The sequence below is a fragment of the Mustela nigripes genome, chromosome 2 (genome assembly GCF_022355385.1).
Source record: "Mustela nigripes isolate SB6536 chromosome 2, MUSNIG.SB6536, whole genome shotgun sequence".
Classification (NCBI taxonomy): Eukaryota; Metazoa; Chordata; class Mammalia; order Carnivora; family Mustelidae; genus Mustela; species Mustela nigripes.
Genome location: NC_081558.1, coordinates 207992303 through 208017781, shown reverse-complemented (window position 1 = coordinate 208017781; position 25479 = coordinate 207992303). Strand labels below are relative to the sequence as shown.

The 25479-nt window shown below is 45.0% G+C and overlaps 1 protein-coding gene across 1 annotated transcript; it reads right to left on the bottom strand.

The window, feature by feature from the left end:
• Window positions 1-588: 588 nt before the first annotated feature.
• Window positions 589-24753, bottom strand: IFNAR1 (interferon alpha and beta receptor subunit 1). The gene is made up of 11 exons (XM_059392278.1): window positions 24563-24753; window positions 20263-20386; window positions 15626-15804; window positions 13553-13710; window positions 13289-13427; window positions 11078-11192; window positions 8348-8547; window positions 8086-8243; window positions 5141-5291; window positions 4122-4267; window positions 589-3170 (listed from the first exon to the last, which is right to left on the bottom strand). The coding sequence occupies exons 1-11, from the start codon at window positions 24633-24635 to the stop codon at window positions 2931-2933; spliced, it is 1683 nt and encodes a 560-aa protein (XP_059248261.1). The 5' UTR covers window positions 24636-24753; the 3' UTR covers window positions 589-2930.
• Between the last annotated feature and the right edge of the window lie 726 nt (window positions 24754-25479).

Sequence of the window (25479 nt, the reverse complement as noted above, 5' to 3'; positions counted from 1 at the left end):
GTACACGTGTCCAGATAGGGGCGCCTGGGTAGCTCAGGGGGGTGAGGGATCCGACTTGGTTTCAGCTCAGGTCATGATCTCATGGATCAGGAGATCGAGCCCTGCCCTGGGCTCCGTGCTCCCCCATTCTCCGTTCTCTACCGCAGCCCCTCCCCTTGCTCTCTCGCTCTAAAGTAAATAAATCTTTAAAGAACAAAAAACCAAAAATAAACCTGTCCAGATGGCAGGAGGAATCAGTTTACACGTGGGATTGGGGAGTATCCTTAGAAGTTTGAGTGTATTCTGAGAAGAGGGATTTGAAAAAAGCATGCAGTTCGGTTCAGGAAAGCAGAGTTGGCAATGCCAGTACAAACTCACTTAATCAGGGCTGTGCTCCCTCCAAGTCTTAAGTTGAGGTTGTGAAAAGGCGAAAAGCAAGCGAATGAGCTCCTTGTCCGGGAGCTGTGGTTACCCAGCGCTGGACATTGCAACGTTGGGCCCGGGCATCCGGCCCGTCTGCCGCGAGTATCTCGTGAAGGTGTGGGTTGTAGTGGCATTTCTCCATGAAAATTTATCAGGTCTAAGCGCGACAACAACAAAATCAAAGACTTCTTCTGGCTGCAGTGTTTATTACAGAAAATTGTTCATGGCAATAGGGTTTAAAACAAAAACGTAAGTACAAGTTTACTGCGAAGAAACACTGGACACGTGGTTTTGTCCTTCTGCAACTCAACCAACATGTAGACAACAGTCAGAAGCACTCATTTGGTTCAAATTGTGGATTCCACACATTCGATAATAACTTTCCACGCACCGTCCATGAGCAGGGCCCTGCACTGCTGCGGATACTGGGGATACGGCGATGAATAAAAGAAAGTCGTTGTGCTGAGAGACCTTCTGATCTCTGAGGGGGACAGACAGATACCAGACAAAAACCAAACATAACATGTTGAGGAGTCACAAGAGGGGCACAGAAGGAAGGTTTTTGTACATAGAATTCGTTAAGAGTAAACCAGGGCTGCTTTTTAAGGTCACATGTGGGGGAAAAGATACAAACTATTTATTGTTAAGATTTTTATTTACTTATTTGACAGACAGATCACAAGTAGGCAGAGAGGCAGGCAGAGAGAGAGGAGGAAGGAGGCTCCCCGCTGAGAAGAGAGCCCGATGTAGGGCTCGATCTCAGGACTCTGGGATCATGACCTGAGCCGAAGGCAGAGGCTTTAACCCACTGAGCCACCCAGGCGCCCTACAAACTCTTTATTTAAAAAATAACTTTATAGGTTGTAAATTTCTGGTCAGATTCTAAAGTTCATAGCTCTGAGCAGCGTTTCTAATTTTCAAATTAGAATCTCTACTGGCAAGTACTTTATGGCTATCCTAATGGGATGTGACCCACATCTGGGTTCACTCCCAAATCCCCGCTATGCTCTGCCAGAAGCCGGGGCTGCGGGTCCAGCAAAGCATGCGGTGTGCTCAGGGCTGTGGGTCCAGCAAAGCACGCGGTGTGCTCCGTGGAGCTGTGGCGATGCCGAGGGGTAGCTGTCCCAGAGCAGCGCCTTCCATCTCTTCTCCCCCACAGCTGAACGTGGGACATCAGCAGGGGCGACGACAGAAATAATACTGGCCTTTGGTGGCGTACGTCCCAGCGTGCTGTGTGGCTCTCTCCCTTCCCTTGGGAGGCCGCCCAAATCCCTAGACTGATTTCTACAAAGGGTCTCCATGAATAATTTAAGAGTCCACCCCAGATGGCCTTGGAAAAACATCATGTCATTCTTAAACTTAGGTTTTCCTTCCAGTTACATTTTTCTTCCTTACTGTGACAGTGAACCTTCCCTTTCCTTAGTGCATGGAAGCATAGGAGAAGGGGCACCCACAGAGAAGGGCCGGGTTCAAAACAGGACACAGAGGAGTTACATGTCAATTAAATCTCAATAAAACTGAGAAAGGAAAGAAACCCCAAAACAACCATGAGCGACCCCATAGCATGTTAATAATTAAAAGCTGATTAGACCCATTTCTCTTATTTTTCACGAATGTCACCTGCTTTCCTCCTACTGAATGATTCTGCTTCTTACTCTGTTCTGTCAGGAGCATTTTCTGGTCCCAAGGCTTCCTGCAGACACTGTGACCAACTTCTACATACTTCCTTACCTTAAAATATCCTAACAGCTTCTCTAATTAGACAGTTGTCCCTTTCTCTGTCACTTCATTGACTGCAGATTCACATCAGAAGCTGCTACTGTTCCACTAGGTTGGGAATTAGGTTGTGAGCCGGGAAGGATTAGTGTTCGGGAAAGGATGTCCTGGTGTGAATCCTAAACCACAGAAGGGAGAGGTGACTGTGATGTAGGAGCCAAGGTTTTGGGGACACATGGACAGGGTTCCCCTGAAAATTGTACGGGTCACATTTCCGGCACCTGCAGATGTTTTCCAGAGGAAGCTATTTTACAGAATGCCAGTGGTTATGACATCTAGCTTTGCGAAAGAAATTTCCCGAGGGCCTAGGCTTCAGTGTCAAAAGTATCTAAAATACTTCCGGAAAAATCCTGAACGGTGTGTAACACAGAACAGAGGATGAGTGGCGACACGGGCAGCCACAGGCACATGGTGACAGTGTCACCGACAGGGACACAGTGACCGTGTGTGCTTTGCCACAAGCCGTTAGCGCAACGGAACTTGAGATGCCATTTGAGAACGTTTTCTGGATTTCACTCATTTCGTCAGATACACCCAGCGGCAGGTCTTTCAAGGCTCTACCCATGGGAAGCAATAGAGAAAACTTCTGTCCAAGAGGTAAGTGCTTGCCTGTAGTTTTTGGCCCGTGACCTAAAGACGTCCTCCTTCTCGAATGAGCAGGTACCCACTGCACAGTTACTGAGGGGAGCAGGAGCCCAGGCTTTGCGCACGGCTCCCCCAGAACTCCCAAGCATTCTAGAACTTGCTTCTGGTCACTCGGTTTCCTGATGCAGGAACTCTTCACTGAATTTGCTTCCAGTGCTTTCATCTTCATTAGAATAGTTCCCCGAGTCCTGACTGGTTTGGGAACTGTATTTTTTGTGCTCTCCATCGGTTTGGTTAGTCTCTTCTACTGCCGTGATAGTGTTCGTGTTTTCAATTATAAAACATCTTTCTGTCAGTTCTTCGGAAGTGAAAAGGAGGAGATTCCGGAGCGGTTGCTCAGAGAAATACTAAATGAAAAAGAAGGGGGAAAAACAGGAACAAATTATTTAAAATATAACAGTTTTTAGTTCCAGCGGCGTCAGCTTCTTAAATCTGCTACCGAGAAAACCAGTGGTACTGGTTTATATGCATAAACATTAAAAACCAGTTCAGAGCCTAGAAACTGCTAACTGACATTTAGAATAAACCCCTCACTAGTGAGGTCCCGCGCCTCTTGGCACTGTCTTGGGGCAGGTACATGAAGAGGACCCAAGAGGGGGCCCAGGGTGCCGGAGATCATGGGAAGGAAGGAAAGGGGGTGCACTGGGACCGTGGACAGTTTCTTTTGAAACTTAACAGCATAAAAGCATTTGCTCAAGTTCTCTTAATGGATCTGCTTAAGTCTACAGAGTTAACAGCTGCAAACATACAATAGCTGATCAACAATTCCCCTTTGGGTTTCGCCAGCTCCAAAGCCGGGGCTCTAAGAGATACTCTCAAGGCAGAAAGCCTGAACCCCCGCCCCAGGTGGCCACGCCATCCCCTGGCTCGGTCCTGGGTTCAGGTCTTTGTCCTTCAGTGCTTTCATTAGATATGCCAACCTCGCGGTGGGGTCGAACAGGAGCCTGTGAGGTGTCCTGAAAGGAGGCTACATTCTGTTATTTCATTTTCTGTGATGTCACCCACAGGGCGTACTGATGACGGTGCAGTAGGCTTTGGGTGGGTACCTAGCTTCTCCATGATAAAACAAATGCCAACATAGCCAAACTGAAGAAAACTACGAGATTAAGGACAAACCTTACTAGTCCATGTTATTTGATACTAAATGACTGTTTCTACGGCCAATTTACCCAAAGTGAAGAAAACATCCCAGTCTGTATTGTCTTCTGGATATCGAGAAAATGCATGTGTTGCATGGAAATAAAATATATTTCCCATTCATTTTAAGAAAAATTCACCCACTGACAAAAGTCACATACCTCATCTATAGTGGATGGAGGTTTACTTGATGGAAAGAACACATAACTGATACATCGAAAGAGAAGTTTCATGACATAGATGACAACTGGGATGGAAAATAGCGCAGCACAAACTCCAGCTATGAGCCAGGTTTTGGAAGTATTTCCTAAAAATTAGTAAGTGATATTTAGCAACAACATAGATCTCGACACACAAATATGTTAACAATGCTGACGGTTTATGTGGGAAGGAAAGAGAAAACTCTATGAAATGATATACCCTTAGAGATATTTCTGGTAACATGGAGCATACAACAGGCATAGGCAATGCTTTCCCTTTATGTCTCTCTCTATTTGTAAGTGGGCTCCATGCCCAACACAGGACTCAAACTCGTGACCCTAAGATCAAGAGTCCCATGTTTATCATCTGAGCCAGCCACATGAAAGCCTTCCACCCCTTTTTTTAGGCAATGCATTTCCATTTAAAGAGTGGTCTGGGCAAGGTAAAGGATGCAATGTTGACATTTAGCTCCCAACGTGCAAAGTGTTCTGGAGCCCTTCTGTAATACAGAGCTAGCATAATTAATACCATTCTGTGACTAATCAGCATCTACACGCCAACACCAGAAACTGTAAAATACAAGATGGGACTTGATCATTCCCAGGACCAAAACTTACAACTGAACTAATGAAGCGATTCTCCCATGATAATTACATTAAGAACTATGCAAAACACCTAAAAATAGTCTTTTTAAATGTTAAGGAGTAATTTTAAAAGGCAATTGGTTACATGCATATTGGATGAACTATAAAGCATTCAAAAACATTGAACTGCGCATTAAAATATTTTCTAAAACTGCAAGGCTTAGCCCGAAGGTCTACTTTTGATTCATGTAGCTCATGAAGAAAGTATTCTCTTTATACTTGTGTAGTAATAAGGAAATACTTTACAATTTTCAGTGAATTGAATTATTTTTTAAAAGTCCACTTACATTAAAAAAAAAAAAACGAGAGAGAGAGAGATAATGAAAGATTCTGACCTGGTTTTGTTTTCTCGCACACAATATCACTAAAAACACTGCTTTTATTCCACCTTTCATCCTGAATGAGTGCTCGGGCTTTGACACAATATACAGTCAGCGGTTTCAATTGAGGAAAAGTAAAATCAGTTCTTTTCTCTAAAATTTTTCTCTATAAGAAAATAAGTAGATCATTGATAACATTTAGTCACCTTATGAAATCAGATAGGGAATGTCGATTTCCTAAATTCTCTAGAGATTCAGTCTAAGATTGGCCTCTCCCAACCACTTAGCTGGTATATGTTTAAGAAATATACATTTGGTGGGGGGGGGGGGCGCCTGGGTGGCTCAGTGGGTTAAGCCTCTGCCTTTGGCTCAGGTCATGATCCCAGGGTCCTGGGATCGAGCCCCATATCAGGCTCTCTGTTCAGCGGGGAGCCTGCTTCCTCCTGTCTCTCTGCCTACTTGTAATCTGTCAAATAAATAAATAAAATCTAAAAAAAAAAAAAAAAGAAATATACATTCATTTTGGAGCACATGTTACAACCTAAGTCAAACTTAAAAATGCTGCTTCCAAAAAGGAATATGACATATTCTTAAGACAACTCTAAATTTACAATACCTGCTGGTTTGGTTTAAATGTCATTGTATTTCCCCTGCTCAGGGGCAGGGGTAGTTAGGAGGGGGGGCTCGGACCTTAAATTGCCTGTATTATGGTATCGCTTATAGTTATGTGGCCTCAGGCAAGTTGTTTCATTTTTTTTCTTGGCCCTATTTTCAGATCTGTAAAATGAGGACAATTACTGCCGCTCCCTGCAGTAGTCAGCTATGGCCACAACAATACTGTATAACAACAACAAAAATAATGCAACAAAATAACGTCACGTGATGTCATGTACTATAACAAAATATCCTGTGGCTCAAAACCCATTGATTTTTTTCCCACTCACGCGTGTCCTGACTGACTGTGGAGCCCGTACTGAGGCTGTGGGCCCTCCCCACGTCCCTCGTCCTCCTCGGACCAGAAACCACATGCAGCACGCAAAGAAGCCCCAGAGCCACGCTGAACCGTCCTGGCATCACAACCGCGCCCACGTTGTACCGCTGGCAGCCCGGTGTCAGGGAAGCGCTAAGAGATTCTCTGCCCCAAGGGTCTGCTGACCACTTGGTCGATCAGGCAGTCTGGCGGGATTGTTCTGAAGAATGACTGAGACAATTCTTGTAAATTACCACAGTACCTGGTACGTAATAAGCTTTTAGTAAAAGTGAGCTGCTATTATGGTTGTGATTACAGTCAGGATAAGCCAGCAACTGAAATTATTTTATCTCTATCTATTTGCTAATTGATGTGCTAAGTGTTTTCTTACGTTATATTTTAAGACTTAAAAAAAAAATGTAAGTAATCTCTACATACAATGTGGGGCTTGAACCCACAGCCCTGATATCAAGAGTTGCTCACTCCACCATCCAGGTGCTCCTCACATTTTATTTATTTTATTTTATTATTCTATTTATTTATTTTTGCTTTACTTTATTTTATGGTTGAATTTTATTTATTAATTAACTAATTAATCTTACAGGCAGGGAGGGAACATAAGCAGGAGGAGAAGGAGAAGCAGAGAGCCCAGTGCGGGACTCGATCCCAGGACCTTGGGACCATGACCTGAGCCGAAGGCAGATGCCTAACAACTGAGCCACCCAGGCACCCGTTACCTCATTTTAAACCTCATAAACATCCTTTAAAAAAAAAATGGAGTTACTATGACTACTGCCACTTTAGAGAAGAGGAAACAAAATCTCAGAGAGGAAAAGCATCCTGCCTAAGGTTACACAATTTGATGGCTTGAGACACAAACAGAGGTTTCCCTGATGTAGGGACAACTGAGAACCGACTGTAATTCTCAGTGGGCTAAACTATGCTTCAGTTACAGTGTGTTCACACAGTTAAAAGGGAAGTGGCCAAGTCATTATAATTTTCTTAGATTTCCAACAGAAAATAAAGTCAGTCTGATGTTGTGTACTGCCTTTGTCTGTGGTTTTTGAGTATTAGTGTTTTATTATTTATTTATTTAGTTAGTTAATATTTTATTTATTTATTTGACAAAGAGAGAAAGATCACAAGTAGGCAGAGAGGCAGGCAGAGAGAGAGAGGAGGAAGCAGGCTCCCTGCTGGACAGAGAGCTCAATGCGGGGCTTGATCCCAGGACCCTGAGATCATGACTGAGCCAAAGGCAGAGGCTTAACCCACTGAGCCACCCAGGCACCCCTCGATTGTTAGTGTTTAAAAACCTGTGTTTCTTGACTCTTTTTTCCATGACTGCCCCTGCTGAGGAGCCTTTTTAGAGGACTGTTTTCAAATCCTTTCCCTGCCATGAAACTGAACTGTTAGCAACAGGATTTTGTGCAGCAAAGCTGAACTCTGGATGCATGCTTTCCTCTCGGAGGGCCACAAACCACTGGACCATCTGAGATTCCTTTGCCCCCTCGGAGGTACCCTGTCCCCAGGGGATATCTGGCAAAGTCTAGAAGTGTGGTTGTCACCATGGGGAGGCAGTGCTATTGGCCACCAGCAGGGCAAGCATCCTACGATGCACAAGAAAGCTCCCACAATGAAGACTTATCCAGTCTGAATGTTGCCAGTGCCGAGAAACTCTGGTTTAGATGAATGCCCAGGAATCATGTTAAAAACACAGATTCCCGAGTTCCACCCAAGAGATTTTGATTTGAGTAGTAACAGGTGCAGGGATCTGAATGTTAACAACATACCGGGATGCCCAGAGGCAGGTGATCTATAACTAAGTCGTAAACAGGGAAAGATGCTAATACCCTTCTCGTTGTAATCACAGTCCCAAGTTTAAAAATCTCCCTAAAATTTCAATCTCCAGCTTTGCTTCCCCAAATCCTAGTTACAACACTACATTATAGACTTACATCACATAGTTTATTTTTATTTTTCTTTTTCTTACCTCAGCATTTGAAGTGTTTTCCCAAAATACAATTTCATAAATTAGTGGGTAAAGATGGTTCACAGGCTTATTTTCCGACTCTCCCGGAGCGCTGATATAGACCCGCAGGGAAGCATTGTTAGTGGGTTTCATGGTAATAACCGGAGGAAACAGGGTAACTGGGAAAAAAGTTTACAGACACAACGTTCAACTTGGAAAAACAATGTTAAGACTCTGTACCAAATCAGAGAAGCACAATCCGAAGTAAAAACTGCTGGCTTACTTTGTAATTGAGTATCAAATTTTTCTTCGTGAGACCAAACCGATGTGGTATTTCCATCCGATGCTCGAACACGGATAAGGTAAATTCCTTTATGGAAAGTATTTTTGGGAAAGACACACTGCGTAGTTCGGACATTTTTGCAGTTTGGTATTTGTTTCCATTTACCTGAATTGTCCCCAGGAATCTTTTTTAAATAGGCGCTTTTAAGACAAAAAAAATATTACAAACATAGTAATTCAATGAATATTTAAGAAATACCTAGAACATGCTAGATACTGTTCGGGGTTAAGGTCACAGAGGAGAACAGTCGCCACCTTCAGGAAACTCACACTACAGTGTAAGAGACCAGCACACACCACCACAAAGAGAACCAAAGCGTTCTGGGGCGTGACCAGAAGGGGGCGCTGTTTCACCAAAGTCGACTCAAGCCAGCCCACAAGAACCACCCCTGAATTTTCCCAAAGGGTGCGAGCCAGTTATTAAAAGCCATTATTACAAAATAAAGTACATCGACTTACTGATAAACAGGTTGCATTAAAAATAAAAATACTCAAAACTTTTTTTTTTTTTAAATTTATAGCTGGCAGGTCAGCAGCACAGGACAGAAACTCATTTTGTCCTGGTTATTTCACTCCACTTTATTATCTGTGCTCAAAGCTATTTACATCTAATGTATCTCTATGGTGGCAATGCTCTGTAACGGGGTTCTCCTGTGCATTTCTTCCCAATGCCACGGTCAGTGATATCATGCTGAAAGGGACCACGGTAGGTGTATTTATGGTATGAAAACTGGCAAGCGCTACAAGTAAGGCTTTTTTTTTTTTTCCTTCTGGAAAGCCAGCTGTAAAACATATCACCCATACACCAATGGGTGAGTGTTAAAATGGAGATTCCGCCACAGTGTGGTAAGAGCAAGTCTACACAGAACATGGACATTAACGGGGCCTGGAGAGGTCAAGTAAATTACTCCGAAACCAGCAGCTCAAAGCAACCCAGTTCAAGTCTGCGACTCCAACAGCCTCCCAACTGGTTCTCCCGCCTTTGGCATCTCTGTGGTCCACATACAACGCGGCGGTCTTCCTCTCCTCGAACACACACTTCATGTCACCTGCCCCTCGATGTGAAATTCTGAATGGCACCCAAAGGCCTCCAGGACGGTCTGAGGCTAAGCCTCATCTCACCCCACCCTGCGTATTCCGTTTTCTCTCTCATTGCTCTCCCCCGCCCGAACAGTCAACTGTTCTCAGGCAGGGCTTCTCCCATGTGGTAGGCCACATTCTGGATGGGCTCCAAGAGTCCTTGTGACACCCTGAGCAGAGGGCCCAGCCAAGCCAGGCCTGGTTCCCTGACCAGAAGTCACTGGCGGGTAAGAGCACTCTTGAAGCTGTTATAAAATCTGTGGTGATTTGTTACGGAGCAGGAACACCCCCTACCTCTGACCTTAACCTGATTTTCAATCTGTTTGTAGCCGGCGCTTCCCTCGCGCTGTAGCTCTGCCTAACGTGCCCTCGTGTGTCCAATTTTAAAATACACGATTCACGAATGAAGAAGGCCTTGTTCACATCTCGTCTCTCTCCACATGGCTCCTTGGGTCTCTCTGGCCACAGCCACCTTTACATTTTCGATTTCTGTCACCCTCATCATTTGCAGACCACTCCTCGGCCCCAAACCACCGTCACTACGACGCCTCAGCTATCTGCTTTGGATTCCAGGAACCACGGTGCTGCACTGCCGCGCCTCTGTCATCCCCTCGGTGCTCCCTACAGCGTGCCCGAGTGCTCCCAAGAGACTTTGAGACGGGCCACCGGAAACCCAGCCCTCTCAAGGCTGGCGCAGGCAAGATGACCGCCCAGTTTCCGGGTCAGGCAGGGTCAAAGGGCCTGCAGGCGCAGAGACGCGCTCCCACTGCATGACCAACACGGAAGGACGGAAGGACGGAAGGACGGAAGGACGGAGAGTCACCAGAGCGGGGTCCTCTCTTCCCTTCACCCTCAGTTCACTTCCTGCTTCTCTCCCTCCTCACACTCTCCCTGTCCTGCCCTTCCCACACTTGCCCCTGGTCTCTCCACACCCCTGCTCTCAAGAGAGCTTGCTTACCTGTCCCCTTCCTCCCCACAACCTACTCCTCCTTCTGCGGGTTTTACCTCTTCATCCCCTACAACTTTCCAGCCAACATGGAACTAAATGTGCTTCTCAGACCTGACCCGCTGTCGGCTGGAACACAGCGCTGTCCTGCTTTCTTCATTTCCCGCTGACGTGATCCCTAAAAAAATCTGTCAAAACCACTAACACTGTCAAGAAAATGGGAAGACTGATTCGACATGAGTAAGACAGATTGGACTGAGGTCATTCCTAGGACTCGGGGAACAAGTGAGCTCTGAGGAAAAGGTCAGGGTCACGTGGCAAGGATTCCAGATTCGGGAATTAAGACATGCAGCGAGAAGCACATTTAAAAAAAAAAAAGAAAAAAGCACCAGTAAGTACACGAGATGTTATTAAATATGCCAATATTGCAACAAATGAAGAAACCAAGGCCGGAAGAGATGAAGGGATTAGCTCGGGGTCATCTAGTTAACGGCAGAGCAGGGACCAGAATTAAATATCCCATTTCCAAAACGGTAGAATCCTCCCAAGCAGTCTGCCCCTGTGCCTGGAGCTGCAGGGGGCTGAAGCGGCAGGAAAGGAATCATCATAAATTGAGCAAAAGGAAACTCATGGAAGAGAACTTACTGGAGCCACTGAGCGTAAAAAGTCACATTTTCCTGCGCGTAATCCCATTTAAGAATATAGGTTTGATTTTTAGCTTCAACTTGAATATTTTCTGGTGGAGGCAGTTTATTTTCAACTAAAAGATAAAGAATACACAGAGAAGCAAACATTGTTACTTTAGTGAGATAAGACGTGGTAGGAAGGGTACCATGAGTACCAAATTAAGTAATTTTTAAAAAATTATTTACTTATTTATTCTTTGAGAAAGTGTGAGCACGAGCAGGGTGATGGGGCAGAGGGAAAAGGAGGAGCAGGCCTCCCCCTGAGTGGGGAGCTTGGTGCGGGGCTCGATCCCGGGACCCAGGGATCACGACCTGAGCCAAAGGCAGATGCTAACAGAACTGAGCCACCCAGGAGCCCCCCGCTCCCCTGCTTTTTAAAAAGATTTATCTATTTGAGAGAGAGAGAGATACATGGTAAGAATTTTCTTTTTAAGATTTTATTTATTGTTTTTGTGAGAGGGAGAGAGCGAGCGCACAAGCAGGGGGAGCCGCAGAGGGAGAGGAAGAAGTGTAGGCTCCTCACTGAGCAAGGAGCCTGATGCAGGACTTGATCCCAGGACCCTGAGATTATGACCTAAGGCCAAGGCAGTCGATTAAGTGACTGAGCCACCCAGGTGTCCCCATGGTAAGAATTCTTAACAGCTTAACAGCATGGGAAAGAAAAGAAAAGGCTTACATGTTATCAGGAGGTAACAGCTAAGGGAGTTACAACTGGTGTCTGCTCACACAAGGTGATAGTACGCAGCTGTTTAGAAGAACGTGAAGGGGCACCCGGGTGGCTCAGTCGGTTAAGCGTCTGCCTTTAGCTCAGGTCATCATCTCAGGGTCCTGGGATGGAGCCCCACATCGGGCTCCCCACTCAGTGGGGAGTCTGCCTCCCCCATCCCCCTGCCCCTTATGTCCCCCTGCCCTGTGTTCTCTCTTTAATAAATAAAACCTTAAAAAAAAAAGAATATGATAGATCTGTATGTGCCAACATACAAAAGAATCCTCAATGTAGTAGGTTAAATAAGTGAGTTGTAAGATTGATCTAGTAGGATCCTATTTTTTCATTTTATTTTATTTTTTTAAAGATTGTTTATTTATTTAACAGACAGAGATCACAAGTAGGCAGAAAGGCAGGCAGAGAGAGAGAGAGGAAGAAAAGCAGGCTTCCTGCTGAGCAGAGAGCCGAATGTGGGGCTCGATCCCAGGACCTTGGGATCGTGACCTGAGCCGAAGGCAGAGGCTTTAACCCACTGAGCCACCCAGGCGCCCCCTATTTTTTCATTTTAAAAACCAAAACCAAGAAACCGTTTACATGTCTGTGTGTAGGAGAAGCAGGAAGCAGTGTGTAGGAGTGTGAAGTGTGTAGGAGAAGGAAGTGTGTAGGAAGTGTGTAGGAGAAGCAGGAAAGAATACACCAAACCACCAGCAGGGCTAAATGCTCATGAATGGAACCGGGGTAAGGAGGCGGGAGAAGAAAACTTGACTTTCAATTCTCCTGTATGTTTGATTTTAAAAACGAAGCATACTAAAATCATGACTCAAATAACAAACAAATCTAAGCTCCTAACCTTTGACCTTAATTATAGGCAGGAGGTCACAGACAAAATATATCAGGAAGCTTTCACATCTTAAAGTTTCACTTATAAAGGTATACTTTTTGGAAGTCTAACTGCTCCTTGAGCAACTACTTTCTCCCTTTTGTGGATTCTGAAGAAAAGAATAGTTGTTTTTAAAAATTTTTTATTTTTTAAAGATATTTATTTATTTATTTGACAGAAAGAGATCCCAAGTAGGCAGAGAGGCAGGCAGAGGGGGAAGCAGGCTCCCCACTGAGCAGAGAGCCCGATTCGGGGCTCGATCCCAGGACCCTGGGATCATGACCCGAGCCAAAGGCAGAGGCTTTAACCCACTGAGCCACCCAGGTGCCCCCCAAAAATAGTTCTTGTCATGAGGAAAATATTTAGACTTTTCGACAGAACTTTCATTACTGTTTACTTAAGACAAAAAAATCCCAGTTACTGTGACATTTTTTTTTTTTTTTTGCTTATGTAAATGCTGTAATATTTTTGTTTTGGTATCTATTATCATACACACTTAGCAACCAGGAGGAAAACTGCCAGAATGAATAGGGTGCCCCTCTGTATATACGTTTACGGAGTCTAAAATGGAACTTCCTCCTTACCTGCGGTCTTTATACAATACACGGGACTATAGGCACCAGTTTTTCTTGGCAAAAGTCTTGCTCTAACTTTTAAACAGTAGGTGGTCTCTGGTGAGAGTTCATAAATTTTGTCTCTGGAGTAAACAGTTTTAGTCTTTCTCTATAATCAAAAAAAAAAAAAAAAAAAAGAAGTCTGCTCTTTAAAATTAAAGTCTAAGGTCAGTATTTTGAACACATTCAGGTCTTTTTTCTCTCACACTGAACAAAGGTAAAAAGAATGCTCACTTCTCCACTTGAAGAGTTCTTCCAGATGTCTAAGCTGTAGATGAAGCCTGAGCTATCGGAAGCCCACATGCCACCATCTTTTGTTCCAGGCGGGGAGATGTTGACGATTATTGCCTTATCTTCGGCTTCTAAGTGTACTTTTGGGGGACCGATTTGAGCTGTAGAAAAAAGAACACGTTTACTATATAACTTCATTAATACAGGATCGAAATGTTCATTTAGCAAATAATTCTCAGCATGTCCTATGTACCCGGCATTAGTCACACTTAAGTCCCTCACGGAGCTTATACCCGAGCGGGGGAATATGGCCGAAATCCCCAAACAGACAAATGCATATAATGTCGTGTGTGCTGTAAGGAAAGATGAAGTAACACGGAGGAAGAGAAGACGGTGGCGAGACCTGGTTCAGATGTCAGTCAGGAAAATCTCTCTGTGACACTTGAGCTAAGGCCCAGATAATGTTGAGGGAGTCAGTCAGGCAACTTATCTAGGGAAGGAATATTCCAGACTGAGCTTCCAAGGTGGGAACGGGCTTCACATTTTCAAGAGGCAACAAGGAGGCTCGTGTAGCTGAGTGGCTGAAAATGAGATCAGAGAAGCAGCTAGAAGCCAGATGACAAAGGAAGAGCTCGGCAGTTAGCTTCGGGAGGTTGTTGGAGGCCTGAGATTGGTGGAGTGCCAGGCTGGGATTTACATTTTGGAAAGATCATCTTAGTTGAGGTATGAGGAAGCAGGAAGGCTGGGAAGAAGCTTCTGCAGTAGCTCGAGAGAGAGCAGCTTGATGAAGGCCGGTCGCAGCGGTGGATGCGACGAGAGATCTGCTTCGGGATGAAGCTCAATCCTTCAGAATGTTCTGACAGACCGGATGCAGGGTGTGAGGAAAAGTGATGCCAAAGATGGCTCCAAGGCTCTTGCCCTGAGCAACTAAAACAGATGCTGTCCATAGCGGGGATGGAGAAAACTCCCAGAAGAGCATATTTTGAGGAGGAAATCAAGAGCTTTGGTTGACCAGATGACTGGATGCCCAAGCAGAGATGTTTGTGGAAAGAGAGTTGGTGATACAGGGTAAAGGCAAGGGGAAGGATGGGGCTGGAGATGTAAGTCTGGGCTTTTCTCAAGAGCACACAGATGGGATTCAAAGCCGTAAGATTCCCAGCAGACCGAGTGTGGCAAGAGAAGATGGAGGACAACCCAGTCCCGCAGCAGTCCAGCACTGAAAGGTCTGGGAGGCAGGAGAAAGAGCACAGGAGAGGCGGATGGCAGGAGGAGAGCGGGCAGGAAGCAGGGCCCTGGAGATCCAGAAGTGGAAGAGTTTCAAGTGATCTCCGTGGTGGTTCACAGGAACCGAGCCAGAAGAGACTGGGAACTCACTGGGCACTGAGGAAGTCACCAGGGTCCTTGACAAGAGTGCTTTCTGGGCAGCGAGGAGGGAAGAGTTTGAGGGCACAGGGCTGCAGAGACAGTGGTGGGCAGAGAAGCGCAGAGAGGCCAGACATCATTCTTCTTGGGAGTTCTGACAGAGGGCTGGGGTTCCCAGCTGTTTCGGTCTCGGGAGCCCTTCACACTCAAAGAAACTGAGAGTCCAAGAGCGTTTTTGTTTATAGAGGTTATGTCTTTCATTATTTAGCATATTAAACCTGAAAACTGGTATTTTCAAATATTAATTCATGAAGAGTTAATAGTGGTAAACCCATTGCTCTGTGACAGATATTTGTTCTAAAAAAAGAACATTTCCCAAAACAGACATGGCGAGAAAAGTAGAGCTATGTCACATCTTGTTCCAGTTTCATTAATGTCTGGCTTCACCAAGAAGACAGATGTATCTCCTGCTTACTTCTGCAAGTCAGACAGTCAGTCTCTCTGTCACCCATCAGCCTCTGGAAAATTCCAGTGTATACCCAAGACAAAATGGAAAGGAAGGGGCGGATAAGTCTTAGAATTATCATGAAAACAGTTTGGCCTTTTTTTTTTTTTTTTTAACAGGAGATGTCACACCAGAACGGGCTTGGGAAGTGAGTTGTGACAAGAGTAGCTCAGGAGGAACAGCCTGTAGTTAGGTGGGCAACTTCTTACCTTTTTCAAACAGTGTGAATGAGTCAACATAACGCCACGGAGAAGTGTTGTTGCCCTCCTCTGCTCTTATTCGCAGTTTAATTTCTTCATAAACATTGAGCTTGACTGAAGAAAAGTTGCATTCGGTACTGGCCACAGACTGACAGCCAGGCAATTGGAGCCAAGCGCCATTTTCAAGTCTTTGAGATTAAAAAAAGGAGATGAATGAAGAAGCAAATATATGAATACAAAAGAGTCAAACACAGTTTCTGTTCACTAAAACTCTTAACTATTCTAACTACTGGTATAACCACTATTATGACTACTGTTTACTAAAACTAGAAACTACGAGGCTCAGCAGTTACTCTGTTTGAGTTAATGACCTGTGAACATTTTAGTGGCAACGTGGCACCCTTGCCCAGTGCGTATGTACCAAGTTATTGTTTAGAAAGTGGAATCATTCTGACGGTTAATTTTTTCACACAGTTCTGTAATTCTGTGATGGGCTGCATGAGGATTTCAAAGAAGCAGAGAAAGAAATAACCTAGAAGGTACCAAGAGTGGACTTAAGTGTCCCCTTTGTTAAAAACAGCTGTGTGACTTCAGGCCAACTCCTCTGTATTTCTGGATCTTTTCCTCACTGAAAACGTGGTGACTGGATCTGAGGATTCCCTCTGGAACTTTCCTGACTGGGTTTACCAGACCAAAGAAAGGCCTCAGAAATGAGCAGGGTTGGAGAATTTCCTCTGTCCTCGTCAAAACCAAACCTTCCCTTCTGTTTGCCGTCTGCCGTAATTCTTCCTACTCCATCACTAGAAATGAAGAGCTTAAAGTGTTTATATACACTGACGAGTTCCTTGTTTAGTCCATTAAAAAGCAGAACTTACTCAGATTCTTCCAACACATGAAGAAATCAAGAAAGGACATGTGGCCACATGTCACTCTGCACTCCCCCTCCTCAGGAGGTTGATGGGAAGGTGAGACCGAAAACAAACTTAGTTGGGTTCTGGAATTTTTGCCCATGTGAAGCCCTGTCGACCTTAAACCAGGCAGAGAAACTCTCCTCTGACAAGGCATTTCTGTCAAGACTGATTTATAGTTTCTAGCACAAGCTTTATGGAGGGGAAGGGGGCAGAGGAGGGAGGGATACATTTTCATTTTCTTTATTTTTTTTTGAAAGATTTTATTTGTTTGAGAGAGAGGGAACACAAGCAGGGGGGCCGGGAGAGGGAGAAGCAGGCTTCCTGCTGAGCAGGGAGCCCGATGTGGGGCTCGATCCCAGGACCCTGGGATCATGACCTGAGCCAAAGGTAGATGCTTAACAACTGAGCCCCCTAGGCATCCCTATAGACTTTTTAAAAATGATTTAAGATAAAAGACTTTAGGAATGATATAGCCACATCATTTCTGTGCTGCCCAAATAGAAGTCCATCTCATTTTTCAAAAAGGAAACATTTAAAAAAAATCACTGAAAATATACACTGGTATGTGGGAAACTTTATTCCTGACCAGTTTCCTTTTCTACTTCTCTGAGCTGTGAGGCCAGAGTTGGCATTTAATGATACCATTCCTGAGAAACCCCTTCACATCAGAACCTGTGTTAAAAAGCCAGAATCCCTTATTAGACACAGAAAACTTTAGGGACACCTGGGTGTCTCAGTCTTTAAGCGTCTGCCTTTGGCTCAGGTCATGGTCCCAGGGTCCTGGGATCGAGCCCCGCATCGGGCTCCCTGCTCAGCAGGAAGCCTGCTTCTCCCTCTCCGGGGCCCCCTGCTTGTGCTCCCTCTCTAGCTGTGTCTCTCTGTCAAATAAATAAAAAATAAAATCTTAAAAACAAACAAACAAACAAACAGAAAACTTTATAAAAATTGTAGACCGAAGCCCTGACAAGGTTCCAACCCACTCGCCCTCTTCCCCTCCATCTTTCCTGTTCCAGGAGGTGCAGAAGCATGCTTGACTCCAGGGTTTTGTATTACGAGGGAGCTACTGCAATGGCAATTGCTTTTATATTAGCCTTTAAAAAAACCCAAAAAACAAACAAAAAAAAAACAACCAAACACAGCTTTATCATATAAAGTATTTAGATCAGAACACAACATGATTTGAAGACAATGAGGTAACTCATAGAAAATTCATTTCGTAAAACCCGTGTCATAATACAATCACATGCCGTCTTTGCCTTTCCTATTCGCCCAAATATTCTAAGTACCCAGGAGAGTGTTTAGCATATTGGATGGAAGACTGAATACTAACACTACACACATCGTAACAGAATTCTGGATATAGGTCACTAACACCGATGTCTTACCATGTGTTCTACAGTCACTGAAATCCTAACAGCTTATTTATGTGTCTCTGTATCATTTATCACCTGTGGCATCTGTCCTATGTTTGGAGAAGCGCTACAGCAAGGGGCGCCTGAGTGGCTCAGTCGGTTAAGCGTTCTCCCCTTGATTTTGGCTCAGGTCATGATCTCAGGGTCCTGAGATGGAGGCCCATGCCCAGCTCCACTCTAGGCATGGAGCCTGCTTGAGATTCTCTCTCTCTCTCCTTCCCTCTGTCCCACCCCCACTTACATTTTCTGTCTCAAAAAAAAATTTTTTTTTTAATTAAAAAGATAGTTGTTTACTGCTATTAACTATACTTCCATTGATCCCTTACTCCATGCCACTGTTCTGGCACTTTTCATACTTTACATGCTTCAGGGCGGCTGGGTGGCTCAGTGGGTTAAGTGTCTGCCTTTGGCTTGGGTCATGATCTCAGGGTCGTGGGATCCAGCCCAATGTAGGGCTCCCTGCCCAGCGAGGAGTCTGTTTCTCTCTCTCCTCTGTGCTCTCCCTCTCTCTTTCAAATCAATAAATAAAATCATAAACAAACCAACAATTGTTCTACACTTCTACAGCCTTCTAAGTTAGACACCTTAATACGGTGGGGGGAGGGGCAGGGCGGTGTCCCATCCCAGTGTGCCCGGGGTGGCCCCGGTTTCAGCTTGTTGGTCCAGCTTATCTAAAATTAACTGGCCCTTTTAACTCAAAAAGGTATTGGTTTGGGCAATAAGTTCCACATGGTCATGTTAGTTTTTATCACGACTTAACAGACAAGGAAACAGGGAAAGCATACACAGCATGGGACGGCTTTGCCTCCAAGCAGCCTGGCCCAAGTCCCCAGTGCACCACACTATCGCTCTACTGTCTCCCTAAACTTGTAGTCTGGCATATCTTTATAGGGCAATTATTTATAAAGCTGGTAGAAGAGAACAGAATGAGAACATACTGAAATAACACATGTGATGCTGAAGTTAGAACGAAAGGATGAAGGCAGGCTATCACGGGCTGGAGAATTTAGTAATGACAACAGAACGTGTGGAGGAACAATACGAGGGCACGGTTTATGCTCTTGACTAAAAGGGTGCCTTCATTTATTTTTTTAAAAAGATTTCATTTATTTATTTATTTGAGAGAGAGAGAGACATCAAGAGCTGCGGTGCGGGGAGGCACAGATGAAGAGGGAGAAGCCAACTCCCCACTGAACAGGGAGCCCCACACGAGGCTCGATCCCGGAACTCCAGGATCAGGACCTGAGCCAAAGGCAGACCCCCAACCGACTGAGCCACCCAGGCGCCCCTAAAAGGGCAACTTTAAAAAGAGTATCTGAAACAACCTGTTATACCTAAAATAGTTGTTTAATAGAAAATTCTGAACTAAAGCAAAGAATGAAATGGGCAAAACTTGAAGTTCAATTTAAAGAAAATCTCTCAAGATAAAAATTCTTAAACGATTAATTCTGAGAAAAACCACTGATGTATGTATCCATGTTTGTGTATGTGTACACACATTTACATGCACACACACGTGTGCGTGCAAATGACTAAAGCTGTGAGAGGAAATTAATCTCACAGTTCTGTTAACCATTAGCTGGAGAGCTGAGTGCTGGGGCCGTGGCTGAAGTGGGGATCCTGGTTCTGGGGTTCCCACACCCTGTTTCTTTGTCCCATTACCGGCCGCTCTTCCTTGGGCGGGGATCAGAGTTAGCACACAGAGCTCTGACACCCAAAGCAAGGTACTGTACTTCCTGAGCTTCGTTCCTTCTGGAATCCTTTCTTCAGCAACTTCCCGCCTGCCCAACCTCTTGGCAGCTACGAGGTAGAATGTGAGCGCTGGGGAGAAGGCAGAAACTCCAGAAACGGAGTCTGTGGAAAGGCAGGATCCTATATACGGATGTCAATAAGTTTTATCTAAATTAAAACAATATAGATGATGGGGATAATAAAAAAGCTTGACCCCAAGAGAACTATGGGGCCTATCTCAAGTCCCTGGATAGAGTTTTTGGGGTACTCTTCCATATCCTCAAGACATGTTCTAGTTTAGAGCCTGATTTATACTCAAAGAAGGTGGTGTATCTCAAAGAGAAGGTAGGGCTGTGGTCTGTGGAAACTGTCTGCCATCCCCATCCCTCAAATCTCTCTTGGGCACCACCCAAAGATGAACGGGACTAAGTCTCTGTTTGTAGAAAGGAAGTTATAAACATAACGTAGACATAAAATTTCTCTCAAAGATGGAAAAAACAACTGGTTCCCAAATCTGAGAAATAAATGATGGTGTTACGATTTTCAAAATGATTCCAGCGATTTTTGCAAAGCAATCATTACAGTCACGTACATTTGATAGTCTGCTGAAAAAGTCACATTCCTGACAGACGGACTGCTCCTGTTCCACCTCAGGATAAAGGTATCATCAATGATGTAGACTTCAACATTTTGAGGAGATTTTAGATTTGTTCCTCCTAGAAATCAAGGCAACAAGAAAGAAGACAGTTCCATATACACTGTAGATGTAGATATTCTTAAAAATATTACTCTCCCTTTCATTTCAAATACAAAGCATTTTTTAAAAATCCAAAAAACCCCCAACAGTTGCTCTCAGCACAGGGAGGCTGCTAATTATGTATTTAATCTCCACATTTGAGAGAGCCAGAAAAAGGTTGAAGTGTTTTAATCTATAAAAAGGAAGCTTTATATATCATATATATCTCAATAAAGCTGGAAAAAATAAAGAAAATCAGTGTTGATCTTTTAATTGGAAGTCTCTTTACCTGAAAAAATACAAAAACACTAATTCAAAGGGATACATGCACCCCTACATTTACAGCAGCATTATTTACAACAGCCAAGTTATTGAAGCAGCCCAAATGTCCACTGACTGATGAATGGATAGAGAAAATATGTCATATACATATATATGATATATATGATATGTATGATATATATATGATATATATATCATACATATATGCACACACATATATAATGGAATATTATTCAGCCATAAAAAGAATGAAATCTTGCCATTTGCGACAAAATGGATATAACTAGAGTGTTATGCTAAGTCAAGTAAGTCAGAGAAAGACAAACACCATATGATCTCACTTATATGTTGAATTTAAGAAACAAAACAAATAAGCAAAGGCAAAAAAAAAAAAAAAAGAGAGAGGCAAACCAAGAAAGAGACTTCTAACTCTAGAGAACAAACTGAAGGTCACCAGAGGGAAGGGGGTGGGGCAATGGGGAAATGGGTGAAGGGGACTAAAGACTACACTCATCATGCTGGAAAGAAAAAAAAAAAAAAAAAGATCTTCCACCAGCAAAAGGATTACAACTTGCTGAAAGCTCAGATGACAGCTGGCATTTTTTAGCAATTAAGGTTAAAAAAAAAAAAAAAGAGAGAGAAAAAGTCGTCTCTGCATAAAACTTGTCTTTGATCTTAGAAGTGATGTACAGGATACCAGGTTCAACTGTTAATGGCCTCAGTTTGGTTTCACATCCTGTATATATGCTTCATATATTCTGATACAGAATGGAGCAGCTGTGATTTCAAAGGTAACAGCTAGTCACAGAAACCAAATATTCACATGACAGAATTGAGAGACAGAGGCATGAATGTTTATCACGTCAGCCAAGCCCTACAGGAACTTGGAAAGGTGTTCATATCGAGCCTGAACCCTTCCCTTTACTTTTAAGGACTTCCGTCTAGAGATCTATTACTTCTTACACTTCCAGGAGGAATCTTCCCTGAGTTGGATGTCCTCTCTTCTTCTTATTTTCTCCTTTTGGCCCCTCCAACTTGTTTTCTTCCTCTCTGATTACCCAAATACTCCAAGACCCAGCTCAAGTCTGACTCCTTACAGAAAAACTTCCTTTAACACTGCAGCTCACGCTAACTTGGCTCTTTCATTATATGCTAGACTACGGATCTTTAGTGTCAATTTCACACTAGAGCAGATGTACTCAGCACAGTACCTGACATCGGGTAGGATCTCAAAACTTGCTGAATGAAGATATTTCGAAAGAAAGCCAGTTGCTTCTTGCATTAGACACAGATCCCTATTCAGATGCCAAGTTCCTTAAGGGCAGGATCTCTACAGTGGTTTACTCAATCTGCATTTTTCAAGGACTCAGCATAGTGCTGGGTTCACAGAAGTTTCTTCAACAGCACCAAGTGCTGATCTCTCACTGGGAGGAGCTAAAATTTTTAAAAGATCAGCTTTCAAATTTATTTCTGGTTCCTATAATATTTCTAGCCTTTACTTCTGCCTCGGGGCAAGCAAGGTAACTTCTGGCAGACTTTCCACCATAGGAGTCCTTACGTAGAACTTTCTTTATTGGGACTGTCTCATCTGGTCTCCAGCTAGAGATATGGTATGAAGTCCAAAGGGGAAGAGCTGAGGAAACATCTTCCAATTTTTTTTCTTTTTTTAAATCAGGGGAGCTCCCTGTTGAGTCTCCCCACCCTCAATTTTATTTTTTGCACTTACTTTCTCTGAGACTTCATCACAAAGGACAATATCTTTCCTTATTTCACTCCTCCCTCTAAACTTAATTTTCATCCCATTTATTGGGATTTTATAGATTGTATGCAGCCAAAGGGGGGTTGACTGGGTTTATAGGAACCAACAGAAGATCTGACGGCATTTGTAGTCTCTGGTCTAGACTAGTCTAATCTCACTAACTGTGGCCCTTGAGACAGGGAGAAGAAATTTGATGGGGTTGAAACAAGGATTTCCTCTGGGCTGCACCCTTCCTCTGCTAAAGGATGGAGACACAGCAGCTGGGGACATCTTAGCATTTGGAAGACCAAGCAATCTTCTTTTGAAAACCGTCTATTTCACATTTGTAGTGTGAAAGATCAATAGATGGGCACTTAATCCAGTTGCTTCCAGCCTATCACATTGTTTTTTAAAAGATTTTATTTATTTGACAAAGATCACAAGTAGGCAGAGAGGCAGGCAGAGAGAGGAGGAAGCAGGCTCCCCACTGAGCAGAGAGCCCGATGCGGGGCTGGATTGCCTCGATCCCAGGACCCTGAGATCATGACCTGAGCTGAAGGCTTTAACCCATTGAGCCATCCAGGCGCCCCCAGCCTTTCACATTCTTAATGGATGATCAGAAACGATTTACTCGTTTTAAGTCTGACATAAATCCAAACACATATGTCCATACAAATAATAAACTTCCTCCCATATTTTCGGTAATTTTCTTAGGCTAGGGTCCCAGAACTGAACTGACTAGGTTTAAAAGTACGAATATTTTAATGACTTGCGAAAGAGAGCAACATTAGCATAATTTTATTGAGTTTTGACCATTTTACTGTTCCATAGAGGAAAAAAGTACGTTGTTTAACTGAAAGGTAACTAGGCGCTTAACAAATATTGATGGAGAATTGAGAATTTAAATTGCTTAACCTTTAGGAAAACAGACTACTCTTAAGCCCAGGGCTTTGCAGCCTGGTTCCCAGGGTTTAATTTCCCATTCAGCCACTGGCTAGCTGCATGGCCAAAGCTATTCAGTGTCTCAGTTTGCTCTACAATAAAATGAGCATAATAGTGTGTAGATTTGTACTAAAATCTAAATGAGTTTATACCATTAAAATACCTAGAGAATTGCCTGGCACTTAGTTGAGTCCAATAAATGCTAGCTGTGTATAAAGTTTAATTTAGCAGCTCTCCCCTAATTTAGATTAGAATACAGATCTTAATGGACATCCTCTTGGAATGCTACTTTTATGTGAAAATTCTGGGGAAGTTCTTCTTATATCACTGCACGATGAGCTGAATACAAGAATTTCAAGAAAAGATTTCAAAGAAATTACGGCGGATTATACCAGGACCATAGTACTCACATACTATATATATTTAAGGGTGGGTTTGAGAAATAGGACACCATTGTACCGTATGGGGGTACGGTTTTCTGAGCACACAGTTAAGGACTTTGGACCTACTAGGTGGCCTCAGTGACCCCTTGGATTCCTGCCCTTCGGTGCTAGTCCCTCTTTCTCTTTGGGTACCCCTCCTGACTATGAAGTCAACCTTGTAATAGTTGCTATTCCCCCGATGCCTCCCCGTTAAGTACTAATAAAGGCAGCAAACTAGCCTGGTGGTCCTGGCCTCCCTATTTTGGTTGCGTATTTTTCTTTTATTATGACTTTTTATGATACTGTACGAATCCCGAGGGCAGCGAAATTCTTGCAATCTTTATCCCCCCTCCCACGTGGGGCTGAATAACTGTTTCCCTAAATTGAGACAATGTTTCAGGAACAGCAGCACGATTCGCCGCTGTCGCCTTGTTTATTACTTAAGGGTCCAGCCCGGCGACCGGCTTCATCGAAGAGAAACAAAGCCGGCAGGAAGGCTCTGGCTCACCCAGCACCCCGCGGTGGAAGCGCACAGAGCAGGCGGGGAGGGCGCGCCCCGCCCGGGGATGGGTCTACCGGTGTCCAAGCAAGCGGCGTGGAGGGATCCTCTGGAACACCGCTGCTTCCAGAGTTTCGATCTGAGCGCCGTGACCCCGCACTAACGGAGGTGCCCCGGACCGCACGCCAGCCTCCCCGGGCCGAGGCTTCCAACACCCTCGCCGCCCAGAGTCTCGCCCCGCCCCGGCCTGCGCCTGGACCTCTCGTCGCTCACCTGCGGCTGCCGGCAGCATCCACGGCACCCCGGCGACCAACACCAGGGTCGTCGCGCTCAGGAGGGCGAGCATCGTCCGCGGGCCACCGCCGGCCAAGGAAGTCACATCCTCGGTTACTTCGCGCAGCACCGAAGTACGGGACGCAAGCCTAAGCGCGAGGGGGACGCCCCTGCCTCCGCCCCGCCCCTCTCTTCCCCCGCCCCCTCCGTGCTCGCCCCGCCCTTCCGCACTCGCCCCGCCTCTCCACGCACGCGCGTCCCCTCCACGCTAGCTTCTCCCCTTCGCGTGCGCGCGCCGCCCTCTGGGTTTAGCGCGCCCGTGCGCTCCTGGTGGGAGGGCGGTAGTCTGCGCATGCGCACTTGGAATTGGGGTGTCTGGCCTGCTGTCTTCTCGGTCCTCCTTTTTACCGCCAGTGACCGCCCACGGCGGTCCGCCCTCCCTTTCCGGGAAGGCTACGCCCTACAGGAGGCCTTGACCCAAACAGGAACGCGGCGTGTGTTGGCTCAGGCCTGGCGGCCGTGGGGTTACCCCACGCCTGCCCTCCGATCGCGGCGGAGATCGCGCGCTGCCGGCTCTCGCTGTCCCCGTCCGGGTCGCGGAGGCCGTGGGACGCGGTGTCGGGGCTGCCTGGTTGGGGGAGGCAGGAAGGAGGAAGCCGCCGAGCGGACCAGGCCGTTTTCTGTGCGCAGAGCGCTGTGAGCGAGGGGCGAGGGTGCCCGGAGTTAAGCCAGGAAGCGTCGGGCGCTCGTTTTCGGGCGACCTGGCCGAGCGGCTCACGGGACCCTTGGAGACAGTCGTGACGGCGTCGGGGCTTGGGAGGGCCTCCGGGACCCCGGTCTCTAAGCAGTTTGGATCGCTCACCCTTATCAGTAAACAATTTGGGTCCACCATTCAACTCGTTATTTAAACGCTTCGA

Excerpts from the sequence above, each read along its gene's own strand:
- IFNAR1 (XM_059392278.1), bottom strand. The coding sequence starts at position 24,635 with ATGCTCGCCCTCCTGAGCGCGACGACCCTGGTGTTGGTCGCCGGGGTG. Across the intron at positions 4,268-5,140 it reads GTGCGAGAAAACAAAACCAG|GAAATACTTCCAAAACCTGG; the intron begins GTCAGAATCTTT and ends ACTAATTTTTAG. Across the intron at positions 3,171-4,121 it reads CTCCATCCACTATAGATGAG|TATTTCTCTGAGCAACCGCT; the intron begins GTATGTGACTTT and ends TTTTTCATTTAG.